The following is a 14,250-nucleotide window of genomic DNA, read 5'->3' as shown; positions in this document are numbered from 1 at the left end:
TGGAAAATGAATTACGACGATAAGCTTAAAAAATCAAACAATATTAATGTATATATAAACAGCAGTTGTAATAATATTATCTGTTGTATTATTGAATCTGTCAACTATACATGTGTGTGTATAACATGTAGGACTTGTAGCACGTTATTCTTCTATAACGTCTCTTTGTTACATATATAATCAATTCTTTTTAACGAAGTACAAAATATGTATACATAACTCTTCACGTTTTGATTACTCCTACGTAATCAATAGCATCACGAACAGCGAGCGTTCATATTTCTTTTTCGTTTGTTTTCATAGCGATATCGTAAAGAGATCATCTTATTTCCGACTAATGTTATCAAGTCAGTGAAACTTGTCTAATCACGATCACTTGAAATTCAAATTGTAAGATACCCGATACATCGCGTGTCTCAGAATTTATTTTTTGGTGTTTTTCTTCTTTTGAACGCACACTTTGCACACGTATAAGTAAATATTATTTGAAAAATTCTACTGCTGATCAGTCTTATAAATGCGCACGCTTGCTCCTATTACATTGTTTCGTATTCTTCGAGTGCAGCCTTTTAAGCATCGAAAATGAAACATGTTTTGTTTAAAGTATATCACAATTTCATAAGGTGATAATAAGTCGATAGTAAATTAATCTTAGTTCTATAAATTGTTCCTCGACATTATATAGCTATATCATATATTATATACATATATCAGAGAGGTTGCACATACGACAAACTTTTCAAATGTCGCATAGAATCCTATTTTTTGTCAATCGCGTTCTTTTTTTCACATTAATATCACAACATTGTCACCAATCGATACCTAATATTATTGCGATTTATTCTTATTGAACAAGTCGTATTCAGAAGTCGAACAAGAGATTCAAACGTACGGTTTACATGTTTCGATTTGTATGATAATACAGTCGTTAAGTAAAGAAAAGAACACCAACTCTATAAAAGTAAGAACTCATACTGGAAGAAATTGTATATATAACTCTTTATATCAAACGAAAATCTTTTAGATATCCATTGGTATTTCAGAAATTACAAATTAATAACAGTATAACTGTTCCTATTACTCTATTGCTACAACTATTAGTACTGATCAACTACATACTACTACCACGATTTTATCACTATCATTGTTGTTGCTAATTAACAAAAACTGATTTTGAATTTTACGTGTTATCGTAGAGAAACTATTAATATAAAGTCTTATAGAACGAGTCACTTCTTCGTTACACGAAGATGTAGTTGCTTATCTCTCACAAGAATGATTTTTCTTAGACGAAAATCCTAGATATTTGTACCGTTACATCAACTTTGTTCACAACTAACTCACGAAACATACTCGCGCGTTCTACGATGATACTTGCGGTGTGATTGTCAACCAAACTCTATCTACTTCTTAGAAATCATTCTAAATTGCAACATTGTTCAATTCGATATGTTCACATCTTCCACTCAATCCATATCCTTTCTCAAGCATTATAAATCAGTTAGGCGATGTACGAAATCTAGAAAAATCACATAAAACAACTGTTCAACCTTATTAACGATATTAAAACTCTTTTTCCGCTATATTATCACAATTGTCAAAACGTATAGATTACGCTCCTCCGTCTTAACGATTTTCTCTTCTCTTTATTACCCTATTTCTTTCGTTATTTGTATCATAACGTTGGTTACCATTGAACTAAATTTATTACGAAATATACGCGCATCAGAGAAATCCAGTTCGCGTGGAAAGTAAAAAAAAAATGATCACGCCAGCGCCTACTCGGAATTAACAAATGTTGATTAACCGAGTTTACGGCGAAAATTGACCAACGAGTTGATATCAGGGAAATTGTTCACTGTGTTTGCTGATACGACCTGTATAGCTTCTTCTTATCCAGAGTGAAGTCCCTACTGATCATAATGGTACCGCCTCGCGTAAGATTTCTGAAAACAGAAAAAAAGAAAAATAAATTAGTAACAAGATACATGTTATACACATTTATAAAAAATGTTATAAATCGTCGTAATTCAACTTACTTTAGGAACTGAGGTAACAGAATGTGCCAAGACGTGTGATCCTGTTTTAAAGTTAAGTAAAGCTCGAAGGTAGATACCGCATTCGGATCACACTGTATTTTTGAGAGTCTCCGGCACACGCTGTCCGTTTCGAAACTAATGAATAAGGTACAGCCTCTACAACAGATATAGGGAATTCATATAACGTTTGTAAAGATAAAGTTCGAACATAATTTCCTAAATGTAAAAATCATTAATCACAAAAGATTTTTTAACTTGTGAAACAAAGATTCGTTCGAAAAAAACTCGTAAATGAAATATAACTCACCTAAGACCGCAAGGTTCATTCTCAGCCATGCTGAGAACATTTTTAGCTATCCTAGGCAAGAGATCGGCAGGTAGTAAAACTTCCCCGCAAGCTAATTGAGCGTGCTTCGCCCTCCTCAACTCTACTTCTAGTCGTTTTGCCAGAGCCTGACAAGCGCCATCAAACTCGTCGGCCACGATTTCGGCTGTAACAGAAAGCAAAAGATCGATTCGTTACAATTATTTTTCATCTTTATTCATCGTTCAAGTGTACTCCCGGTTTTAAACTCGCGCTTTCAACACGACCAATAATTTCTCACCGTCATGTCACCACTACCAATAGTACCCATCCTGACGCTACGCAACTGCCTACGTGACCACGAACACTACGAGGATGTCTCTACCTATACATTTACTGATATGCGCACGCACGCGCGAACGCACAGTGAGAGTCAAAACTGAGTTCTCAACTTAAAGAAGATGAAGCTGATGTAATTCCGGTAATAGCCTCATAAGATCTAAGACAAATGTATGTAGTTGTGTTTCATCATCTTTTTTGTTCATGCATGTATTCACAGCATTGACTGGGCATCAAATGTGTGCGTGTAGCCAAACCGTATATGTATATCATGTAATATGACATATGTACACCGGCCGGCTATACCGGCAACCCAGTAATGTAATATATTTAGGAAACCAAAGTTTTCTTAGCTTCACAAACTGTATCACCCCCTACACTGTGCATGCATCATTTTATGGCTAATCTCTTTGTCTATCTCTTTCCCTCTCCCCCACATTTCCCTCTCTCAGCCCTTCAAGAAAATAGACGAGGCAGATAAGCATAAGCAATCGACGAATAAATAATTACGTACATTAAATTACCATTAAATACGATTTGACAATGAAAATTAAATGTTCGAGGAATATAATTGCATAACGTAAAAATGTATGAAAACTAAGTAAATAATAAGTTGGGACTTTTAAAACGTGTACGATGTTCGTTTATTCTATGAAAAATCAGCTGATCTGTAAAATCAGCTGAGGCAGCCTCGTAGCTGATACAAGATACCTACAGGCGAACGATCGATCGTCATTTTGAACGTGTATGCGAGAAACAGTACGCGAAAAGAACAATGGAAAAGGGAAAAATGGAAGAACGAAAAAACGGTCGTGTATGTAAGAAAATGATGAAGATATTAGAAGGAAACGTACCTCTGGTGTTGTTGAAGTTGACATTCACCGGACACGGCAAAACCTCCATGTTCCGAGAGATGTTGCACACAGGAGCAGATCACGTACACAAGTCAGAAAACAAGTAGCCGCAGGCCACGGCTAATGTCACACCGACCTTCTTCGGATAGGACACGGCAATTATTTCTTTGATGTTCACGAATTTGTTCCGAGTCTTGGTTTCTGATCTTTCGACCACGTTAACCGAACAATTTTCATAAAATCGGAGAAATCACTATTGTCGAAGTACGATTAGATACGAGCGCAACAACAGGCCTTGGTCAAATCCTTTCTTCTTAACTTTCACTGGAAGCTGAGACGCTATGCCGTTTGAAATATTATACACATTACTAGCTCTTCGATCTAACGCCAACTGATTTGCCAACCAGCGATGACGCGACTTATATACCGGCAACCCCTACTCCCTCGTTTTTTCCCTCCCACCGTTCTTTAACAAACCGCCTAGCAACACCGGCTACGTGATGTTTCGCACTGCACCCACTTCGGGAGTTTCCGTACCCCGTAGTTCGGTCATCTTCGGCACGTACCACCGCTTTCCTTTGGGCATCTCTACCTTTGCCGATCAACTAAAAGACTGAAACAACCCATCTCGACTTAATCGCATCGCCTACCGGTATTCTCGATCGTGTACGAACATGTTCCTTTTATACGTTTTTAGTCGTTTCGATTCGTCTTTCCCTACCGTTATTGCTGTACCGAAATCATTCGAACCACTTTTCTGCTTCTTTCGATCATTATCATAGCTTCTTGCTGACAACGCGTATGTATATAACATCTATACATGTATAATCGATTGTTTATCATCCTACCTTCATAGCCTTTCGTTTTGTACTCGACTCTTTATTTATTTGAATTTCAATTTAATTTCAATGGAAACTTCTCGTGGATCTAAGCTTCCCTCACCATTTTTCGATGAAACACGTTTATGTTTATGTATACTTACCTTTTCATTTCCTCTGTCATTATCGCCAAACGAGAAATATATACATTGAACACCTCACTCTATCCTTTACGTCTGGTGATTTCAAAGACAAATCGATCATTGATAATATCTATCATATCGACACACATATTTAGCTGTCTTCAATTACTTGTTTAATCTCAAACAAAATTAGATAGTCTATCAATCGTAGGTCTGCATCAGCCAACAATGTCTTTATCTACATATGTAACAATTGATTCTACATTGACGATAAGTGCCTTCTGATATAACGAAACTAATCTTAAATTAGTGTCAAAATACAATATATAATAAGCGTGTTTTTTGACCCGCCTGCATCGGAGTACGCGAGATCATCTGTTAGCGGGAGAGGAAGATGCAGTAAAGCTATTCATATTTCAATTACACGTGTTGCTCTTCTTGTTTCTCGGTCTTTATCTGGTCTCCGTAAAAATAGAACTGACAACATTGCCGATTGCTTTTCTATCATAAGCATGCATGCACGTACGCATCCACGGACACGTGTGCGTGTATATATTATTTTGTCTCGTTTATGTTCGCTGTACGTATCATCTGAAAACACTTGTCATTTTTGACGTAAACAATTTTATACGATAATTGATGAGCTTGTTCGTTAAAATATAAAAATAGTTGGATAGATTCGAGGGGAAGATATCTTTTATTGTTAAAGAGATACAACTGTTAAATGTTTACTGCCACCGCTCGTGATTATTCCTGCTGCCATACAGTCTAGCTCATTCACGTTATTTATATTTCAAGGTACTTCACTTTAGAGCAGAATCTATGAACTATTCGATTCTACCTTATCATGATGTAACACTACAGTGAAAATTGCTTCGATTGCATCAGATTCGAATCGGAAAAACATTGTTCCGAGTATTGCACAATTTTCCTATTCGCGTTTGTGAACAATTCAGACTAAAAAATTGAAATTAATCAAAATGAACGAACAATAAATCTCAACTAACCGAAACTGTAATTGCATGTAAAATATATCATTTCATCGTTTCACATGTATAGTTATATTCAAATTAGTCTAAAACTATATTTATGGATGCATATTCTGCTACTTTAATTATTGTCCCGCTTCATCTTATTCAGATTACTCAATCATTATGCCTAAGTTCGTTTTATTTTTAATTCTGTTACATAACGCATGCATATAAGTACTTTAGAGCATCATCATTGAAAAACTGGATTAGATGTGCATGTATGCATCCACATGAATGTATAACGCGTACTATATTCTTCACGGTATAGATTGCATGAATAAGGTTTGAAATGAACGAAACATGAAATAATTTAATATTTGGATATTTATCATGTTTAACATTTATATAGATCTTTAATAGTACGTACCATACGTAAATTATATGTACATATATTTAATTGTTATTTCAAAATTAAATGGAATTATGAAACTTTAAGCATTTACTTGAAAAATTCACAAATTAATCATCAAAACACATTGTCTTTGTTCCATAGTCCCATTATTTTTCTGTGTGGGACTGATACTGCCATCTACCGACGACGTACTAGAAGTAATCAGCACTAGAGCATTACATACAGTGATCTATATATGTAGATTACTGATTAGATAGCTGTAAGCGCTGTAAGGTCCGATAAACTAAATGTAAATAATTCCAGAAATGAATTTAGAGACCGGATCGATCGTAAAATATTATTTAGGTTTTGACCTTTAATGTGAGCACTTACAAAGTTAGATTACGATGGAAGATTTTGTGCCAACACGAGTATCAAAAGCGAAGAAGGACGCTGCAAAGGAGTTCGTATCGATTAATTATGAGAAACCAAAGAAGAAGAAGAGGAAATTAGAAATCGTTGACAGCAAAGATGATAATGAAACGAGTTCTAAATTTAATTCAGAAATCGATGATGACGGCAACAGTGCGAGGAGAAAACAGGAACTGGAAATGAAACGTGTCAGATACGAGGTTATGAAATTCGGTATGTCTGGTTTTAAAGGACCTGCAGCGGAGGAAGCAGAAGTTGCTTTAGCAGTGAGTTTAGGAGCGAAACCTCCGAAGAGGAAAGGTATTAATTATAAACTACTGAAAGAACAACGGAAACAACAAAAAGAAACACAACAAAAGGACGTGACACTTGTGTCAGGACTTGAAAAGAGTTTAACGAAACATAAAAAGAAACGGATTCCAAAAAAAGGTTCGGATGGCTTATTAGGAGTTTATGGGAAAGTAAATAAGAAGGTAGTGGGCAAAATGAAAAAATAGAATTATAATGGTAAAGATTTAAAATAGTTTGTTACACTCATTTCCAGAGATTATGTGCTTTACTTATTGTATATGTATATGAAGAATAACAAGTAATAAAATAATATTTTTATATATTTGTGAATTCATTTGGGCCAGCCTTGAGCTTTCATAACAGGATACATATCTTCGTCTATTCATATTTAAAATAGATATTCATATGTTTTACCATGCCACTGTGGAATGATTTGGCATTCAGAGAATTACTGCTTCTGCGTCCGGTCGAGGTCAATCAAAGGCTGCAGCCGTCGGTGCAACCTCTAGTAACATTTGAAGGAAGGCGTTCACTCCTTCTGTAAACGCAAATAAAAAAACGATTCTCAACATGTTTTTTCTTTGCATCTGAATTATATCACTTACCCATAAACTTCGGCACATATCCGTATTTAACGAACGGGAGGTAGACAAACATGCCCGCAAATATGAACCCGGCCGCGTACACGTACTCGATTTGAGGATTATCGATGATTGGAGCTACAATCAGGTACGCTGAAATTCCGAGTACGAGGACAGGTATTATCAACGGACATTTGTACGGCCGAGGATGATTTGGTCTGGTTCTTCGCATCACTAACAGAGCTAACATCGCTCCGCCGTAAAAGATCCAAGCGGTGAATGAAAAGAAATCGATTAAGGAATCTATGCTTCCTGACAGCACCATCGCCCCTATTTCATCACACATTTAGTTAGAATATAGATAGCCGAGACGCAATTAAAATTGAACTGCGGACAGTACCTGCGACGAGGGAATGAAAGATAAGTCCTGGCGCGGGAGTAAACCGTCGTACGTGCACATAACTTAGACAGTCGAGCAAGTGGCCCTCTCGGGACGCGGCAAAACATAGTCTACCTGCTGCAAAGAGAGTACCATTTGCGGAACCGAACGTGCTGATTGCAACCGACAGTGGCATAAGCCATGCCATAACGCCGAGAATCCGATTTCCGAAAGTCTGCAAAATATTGCGAAGCGTTCGAGTAACGAGAGAGGAGATGTTCTACTCTAACTCTTGGCATCCAACAGAAGTAACGGCTTAATAACAATCTTACCACTGCTACGGCTTCGCTTTCGATCATCTCCGAGGGCGACATCACTGCCAGATAGGAAATGTTTATCAACGCATAACACAGTGTCACGAGGGGTATACCGATCATAATCGAACGCGGCAGATTCTTCGATGGATCTTTGATTTCTTCCGTAACGTAATTCAGGTTGTTCCATCCATCGTATGCCCACAGCCCGGTGTAGAACGCTGTAGCCAATCTGCCTATGTTCACGGTTTTACCGTCCATCGTATCGAAAGCGCCTTTCAAATGCTGCGTATTACCCTGTATCAACTTGTACGAGCCACCGGCAATCACAACGAGTATCGCTATCAGTTTGGCTGCGGTAAACGCATTTTGCACACCTGTCGCTAGATTTACACTGTAGCAATTCACTAACAGTATGAGTATGATCGCCAAGAGGGCGACGACTTTTACCACTTCTGAGGGTGGATCGCAGTCAGCCGCAAAGGCCTCAACCGCGTACTGAGCAAACGACAGGCATATTATTGCCATTTGAGACGGTTTCAGGACCAAAGTGGAGACCCACGAGAAGAGGAAAGCGGGGGGTGCGCCGAACGCGTCCATGAAGTAGGCATACTCGGCGCCACTGCTCGTATTCATCGTACCCAGCTCGGCGTAAGCCAACGCGCCGCACAGGCTCAACAAACCGCAGGCAGTCCATACGAGGAAGCTGATTCCAATGCTACCGGTTCGAATCAAAAGGCCTGACGGCGAAACGAATATCCCGGAACCTATCGTTTCGGCGAGCAACGAACATCGACAACAAACAATTTCAAGCTGTACTACCTCATAATTATAAAGAACATATTAAGTGAAAATATAGTACTAAGTGAGATCGCTACCTATCATGGTACCGACGATTAGAGCCACCCCACTGACGAGTCCCACCCGTCTCTTGAGGTGAACAGAGTTGTTCTCCTCTGGGTCCGTCCCCTCCAGCCCTCCACCCCCTCCACCCCCATCTTCGTCATCTGCCAGATCCCCAGATTTGACTTCTTTCTTTTTCCGTTCGTGTAACTGTTGCTGTTGTTCCTGTTGCTGTTGAAACGGCGATAAAACCGGAGGATTCCATCCGTTGCTGTTGCTTCTGACGGATCGCGAGACCAACGTAGTTTCAGGTATTCCATTCCATCCACCGGCTTGCAATTGCTGTTGCGATTGATTCCCATTACTCGTCTGTGGATCATATCCCACGGTAGCTGGAACCATACATTTTCTTCGATTAATATGTAGCGTATTCAGATTACTTCTCATTTCTGTGTGGAGTCGTCAAAACAGTTTAAAATATCACTTAGACATTGTGACGACAAACTACCCTTCATCGAGTTAAAAAATTCACTGGATCGTGTGGTTACCTTCGTACATAATTAATCAGACTTTCTTATCGACAATGTGAACCGAGTCCTCTATCCTTTATAATTATCTCAAGCTCACTTCGAGAACTAATAATTTAATTAATTAATATTTAATCATCCGAAGGAGGATTAAAAACAAATTCCAAGTTGCCACATTTTTTCGTACCGTTGGAGAACAAATGAACGTTCGTTCCGATCATAGGTCAATATTCTAGAGTTAACTGGTTGCACATCGAAAAATACATACTTCGTCGCACTTGTAGCTTATTAGCAGGTAATGACAAAATTTACGCAGTTAGCATATGCTTCAGAGAACCGCGGCAATTTGTTTTTATATCCCCACGTGATGTACATTGTTATATGTATTATTATCACCGAGGCGTTGTGGGGCTCTACCGTAATAGTTTGTATGGCCGAACGCCAAACATCTCTCGTGGGTACTCGTGACTGAGAACAAGTCCCACTTCTTTAAACGTTTTAACGTACAATAGATCGTAAAATGTGTTTTCTCCAAGCAATAACTGTACATACCGGTAATAATTGGAATAGGAAAACCTATTAACGATACGCTAAATTGTTGATCGTAGAATTTTGCATTCTACGTATGGCGATAATGTATATCAGTTAGAATGCCATAACAGTCATAAATCAGCGGCTAATTTGAGTTTTCTTTTTTTTTAAAGAGGAATGTTCAAAACAATTATTGGTTTAACATGCGATAATATTGGCGAGCTGTGTTCTTTCGAAAGAATTCCGTCACGACGCGATGTGACCGAACCTCGGCTGTACTACGCAAGGCGCGTCTCTTCTTCAAGGTGACCTTTCGATAAAGGACTATCGATTTTCTAGACGCATTCACGTTAATCATTTATCACTACATTTAGGTTTAAATACTGCCCACCTTAAAATTATCGCTTGGTCTCGTCGATCAAAGCAGTCTGCGTGGGCGTACACCCTTTTGCATTTCAGAGATCTACGCGTGTCTCAAATATTTTGCACCATACAATTTCAGTACTTCTAATATTGTAATTTACGATTGAAGAATAAATTTTTAAGTTTGGATTTTCAGGAATTTGTAGACGTCATATTGATTTCAGCCTGGCTCGCACTTTTTTCGCTCGCAAGTGTTTTAAGTGCTCCTTCGTATCAAAGACCTTCGTAAGAAACTGCTGATTACCGTTTTGCTACGTTGCAAAATTGGTGTTTCTAGAACTCCACCTTTCAGTCTCATTTAATATTATTATTAACCGTGCAAATAAGTGCAGTGACAATACAGCGGAACGAAAAAGATCAACAAAGTCATAAATGTTGTATAAATTATAATGGTACAATTTTAAACGTCGACTGTCTTCCAAGATTTGTGGTGCTCATCTAACTTTATTCTACAGTTTTGTGATGTAATGTACTATATAACGAATCAAGTTATTAATATTCTAAGTGAAATTTTCAGTTTATTAAAAGAGAGAAATATTCATCATATTGTCACCTTTAGTGACCGAATACTGCGACCAATTGCGATTTGAACTTGCTGTCCCATTTCTCCGCGCGAAGAGATGACGATCTTAATGGTTTTAAACGATTCGAGTAACAAAGACGCTATCATTAATTGACCATTATTATTACTCGTTCAGCGTAGTGCATACCTTGAAAAATTTGACCAACTGGTAACACAATATTATGATAACTCGTAGTGCAGAGTGGACAGTGTCTCTCAATGGTTATTTTATCATGTGGTATCAAATGAACACGTGCATGGTGTCACTTAATTCTGCTTGTTTTTCGTAGAAGTCTAATCAGATATGTTGTTTGAATATTACATTATATTTGAATTTGAATCTTCCTTTAGCTTCAGTTTCTTTACTGAGATATTTGCTATGTATGAAAACCTCTACTAAACCGCGTTAATAGCTATTGTGTATAAAGTGTCGTAATGATCCAATTGCGTTTAATTGAATGTTCGTGCGAAAGAAACTGAACTCTGCTGGCGTAGTCTCGGAAAGAAGGCTTTGTCTAACATCGAAGGTCAAATTAATTATAGAATCGAAATGAGATCATAAAAAAAAAATGATGGACACTTATTACCGATTACGTAACGCTTATTATTCGCGAGAAATAAAGAGAATAGTTTTATTTAATTCTAATCGCGTTTGTACGAACGAGCATCGTGCCGGACAATATGTGATACATTTTGCGTCGCCTCTTGACACATCAAATCCCGTGTAGTCAACGACTCTTCATTTACGATGATTTATTCGATGAACTGTCGGTGTCGAGTTTGTACCATTTCGTCCATGGTTATACGTATGCATCTCTTAATCGATTTACCCGGTTGAAAATTGTGCGAATACGAAGAAATCGTCGACGAAATTTCGTCATAGATAATTAAGACTCAGTACCATTAATATAAGTGTTTAATGATATATCGAGTTTGCTTTTAAATTAGTAATGCTAATAAAAATAGGCTTGTCAATTTTTGGGCTCTAAAGCTAAAGCAAATATGTAAGTATAATTTTTATCATTTCTTGTCGTTGATCTATAGTTATACGATATTGATCAACAGTTTTCGTTACACTTTATTGATCGTTGTACATTATTTGCCAGATATCTACAATTCTAAGATGGAGAAGACACTAATGAAATAAGAAATTTCAATAAAAAAGAGACGGCTTATGCGTAGGTGTTGAAACGGATGATGATTGAATTTTTAATTCATGCCTTAGCTATTAGATATCCATACATATCTTGCATGCGACGTGTTCCTTTTCAAGATTACTCGGTGGAATTCCAATTACTATATTATTTGGAATAAAAGTTTGCGGTAAAATTAATGCCGACTAATCGAGATAATTAAATTGTTTGAATAGGAAATGAAGACACAGTCGAAAAATGATTTAAGATCCGTCTGTAAACTAGGTTGATACAGATTTATTTAGCTACGGTTTCATGTACTCTTGAGTAATTTCGTTTTATGGAAAGGTTTATTAGCTATTCGACGCCCAACTATGTTATATTTAAGCGACGGAGAAGAGTTAGAGTTAGGCTATTGCTTTGCATAGGAAGAATAATTGGCTTAAACGTTATACATCGCACACTAGTAATCGTTACAGCCGCTTCGTTGAGAAATCGTTCATTTATTTGTAACCATTTTCAACGCAGTGGATATTTTCTATGAAATAGGAAAAACAAGCTATGAAACCAGTAGGTGTTTGGAATTTTTCTATATTAATAAAATTATATTTTCTGATATTCTCTTAACCATAGAATCATGGATTTTGTTAAACATATGGTAGCCAAGTTTAGTAAGCGAGCTGTATCTGTTCACGCGGGGGAAACGAAGTCACTTGCCCGAAGTGTCTTAAAATACTTCCACGGGCTTGATTCAACGTCACGGGGGACCTGGATATTCGATTTCATTCTATAAAATAGGGGTAAACAAAAGAACAGAGCGGTTGTAAGTATGAATGGAATATCGATCAGCGTTCTTGACATCGAGCTAATTCGACATTGCCAATGGTAAAGAGATAAAATACGGAACTGGCAAGTATTCTTGGAGCGTCTGAGATATTTCGTGCATTCAACACGTATCAACGAGTTTCACAGGATGACGCAATGTTTTGTGGAACCCGATTGTCGCGTTTTTTCGTTGCATAAGAAATATTTCTCGATCCTCTCGTATTAATTGCATTTTAATTTACATTTTAGAATTGTCTCCACTTAATAATTTTTATACTTCGCCTTCGATTTCTTTCGAGATGCGTCGGATGTACTTAGGTATGTCAATCTTGACCAATGGTAAACAATCGAAATAGTCAAGGCAAACGTGTTGTGGCTTAATGTTTAGACAAGGAAACGACGTAATTGATTCTACGAAAGAATCGGCGTACGTCTTGGCACGCACGTGCTTTCCCGTTCTATAACTAACGCTGGTTTGCGACAACAAAGTTTCATTCGAATTGTACCCGTTCTATGAGAATTTCAAAACATCCTGTTGCCGTGATAACTGATACGTACGACTATTTAGAAGCTGATCGATATTATTTTACTAAACAATCGATACGCGATTAATTACATTCATCAAATTGACCCTTTTGCGGTTTGAAACATTAGATCGATACGACTTCCTGGTAACGTTATCTCAGTCTTATTTTTCGAATTGCGCTAGAGTGAAAAGAGCGAGAGCATTTTGCATAGGTAGCAATGTCAAGGAGGCCATCTAAAGAACGGTCGTAGCGCTTATGAATGAGCAGGAACCCGGCGAGGGTAAAAAGCGCGCGAATCTCGTCAATTACGAATAAGTGGTTACTCTCGTCGCGAAAGGAGGATAGACAGAGCGGGTGAGGTAACGTCAGGGATGGCAGTCAAGCGGGTAGACGGATAAAATGAGAATAAAGTGTCGCTCACCTCGTTTGAAGGGCGCGACATGCATGACTCTAAGAGGGACCGATAAGAAGGGCGGACTGTGAGACCGCCTCTCATGACACTACGCCGACTTTTCGGTGGAACCACTGTCTCTGCCGTCTACAGCTGTCTTCGGACCGGCGTCTTCTTGCTTCTTTTACCGCTAAAGTTCGCTGGCAAATTTCTCGTTACGTTGTCAGAACGGGCGAGCCTCGCGTTCGCCCCTGTTCTCGAAATACGACCGATGATACTCAGGCCTAAACGTGACAACGACTCTCTTCCCCCCGAGCCGACTTACATTCAATTTTTCCTTTGATCGACGTTGCGTACAGAGATTTGCGTTATATCTCGTACGTGCAATTGTAATATTACGATACGACTTGCACCGATCCACCTTTGACGATGAACTGGGCGTTCGACGGAGGGAGACGCACCCGGTAAACGGCGAACAAGAACGAGGCTGGGAAGGGGAAATCTAGAGTGCGAGTGCGACAGGGAAACGAAGATATCAGCGCCAGCGTCGGCGCTTAAACTCGCTCGATATCGTTTTCCTGCCTTTCGACTTCTATTGGATATTTACGAATTCTTTAATCTTCATTAATTTT

The 14,250-nt window shown here is 38.2% G+C and overlaps 3 protein-coding genes and 1 long non-coding RNA gene across 5 annotated transcripts; 2 read left to right on the top strand and 2 right to left on the bottom strand.

Moving 5' to 3' along the window:
* Positions 1–25: 25 nt before the first annotated feature.
* On the bottom strand, positions 26–3,953 carry LOC108625308 (protein charybde). Its single transcript, XM_018025212.2, has 4 exons — positions 3,537–3,953; positions 2,347–2,530; positions 2,040–2,195; positions 26–1,946 (listed from the first exon to the last, which is right to left on the bottom strand). Exons 1-4 carry the CDS (start codon positions 3,583–3,585, stop codon positions 1,856–1,858), a joined length of 480 nt encoding a protein of 159 aa, XP_017880701.1. The 5' UTR covers positions 3,586–3,953; the 3' UTR covers positions 26–1,855.
* A 2,083-nt stretch (positions 3,954–6,036) lies between these two features.
* Positions 6,037–6,835, top strand: LOC108625299 (uncharacterized protein C1orf131). Its single transcript, XM_018025192.2, has one exon. The coding sequence runs from the start codon at positions 6,267–6,269 to the stop codon at positions 6,786–6,788; it is 522 nt and encodes a 173-aa protein (XP_017880681.1). The 5' UTR covers positions 6,037–6,266; the 3' UTR covers positions 6,789–6,835.
* Positions 6,836–6,884: 49 nt separating this feature from the next.
* On the bottom strand, positions 6,885–14,067 carry LOC108625298 (b(0,+)-type amino acid transporter 1). 2 transcript variants are annotated; one of them, XM_026813785.1, is made up of 7 exons: positions 13,944–14,067; positions 13,649–13,869; positions 8,735–9,091; positions 7,875–8,623; positions 7,564–7,777; positions 7,188–7,493; positions 6,885–7,120 (listed from the first exon to the last, which is right to left on the bottom strand). In XM_026813785.1, exons 2-7 carry the CDS (start codon positions 13,671–13,673, stop codon positions 7,056–7,058), a joined length of 1,716 nt encoding a protein of 571 aa, XP_026669586.1. In that variant the 5' UTR covers positions 13,674–13,869; positions 13,944–14,067; the 3' UTR covers positions 6,885–7,055. The 2 variants fall into 2 exon arrangements, with proteins under 2 accessions (XP_026669586.1, XP_026669585.1); XM_026813784.1 differs by lacking the exons at positions 13,649–13,869; positions 13,944–14,067 and adding an exon at positions 9,414–11,495.
* Positions 11,669–11,937, top strand: LOC113464381 (uncharacterized). The gene is made up of 2 exons (XR_003389225.1): positions 11,669–11,746; positions 11,849–11,937. It is a non-coding gene; the product is annotated as an uncharacterized LOC113464381 (long non-coding RNA).
* Positions 14,068–14,250: the final 183 nt, after the last annotated feature.

This window comes from Ceratina calcarata, unplaced genomic scaffold (genome assembly GCF_001652005.2).
Source record: "Ceratina calcarata isolate Rehan_Ccalc_2016 unplaced genomic scaffold, ASM165200v1 scaffold350.2, whole genome shotgun sequence".
Classification (NCBI taxonomy): domain Eukaryota; kingdom Metazoa; phylum Arthropoda; class Insecta; order Hymenoptera; family Apidae; genus Ceratina; species Ceratina calcarata.
Note: the sequence above shows the minus strand (reverse complement) of the source record. Positions and strands in the feature narration are given on the sequence as shown.

Coding starts and splice junctions, on each gene's coding strand:
- LOC108625308 (XM_018025212.2), bottom strand. CDS start 3,585: ATGGAGGTTTTGCCGTGTCCGGTGAATGTCAACTTCAACAACACCAGA. Junction 2,531..3,536: donor CAACTTCAACAACACCAGAG/GTACGTTTCCTT, acceptor TTTCTGTTACAG/CCGAAATCGTGGCCGACGAG. Junction 2,196..2,346: donor AATGAACCTTGCGGTCTTAG/GTGAGTTATATT, acceptor TATCTGTTGTAG/AGGCTGTACCTTATTCATTA.
- LOC108625299 (XM_018025192.2), top strand. CDS start 6,267: ATGGAAGATTTTGTGCCAACACGAGTATCAAAAGCGAAGAAGGACGCT.
- LOC108625298 (XM_026813784.1), bottom strand. CDS start 9,447: ATGATCGGAACGAACGTTCATTTGTTCTCCAACG. Junction 9,092..9,413: donor CGTTCATTTGTTCTCCAACG/GTACGAAAAAAT, acceptor GTATGGTTCCAG/CTACCGTGGGATATGATCCA. Junction 7,778..7,874: donor AAAGCGAAGCCGTAGCAGTG/GTAAGATTGTTA, acceptor AATATTTTGCAG/ACTTTCGGAAATCGGATTCT.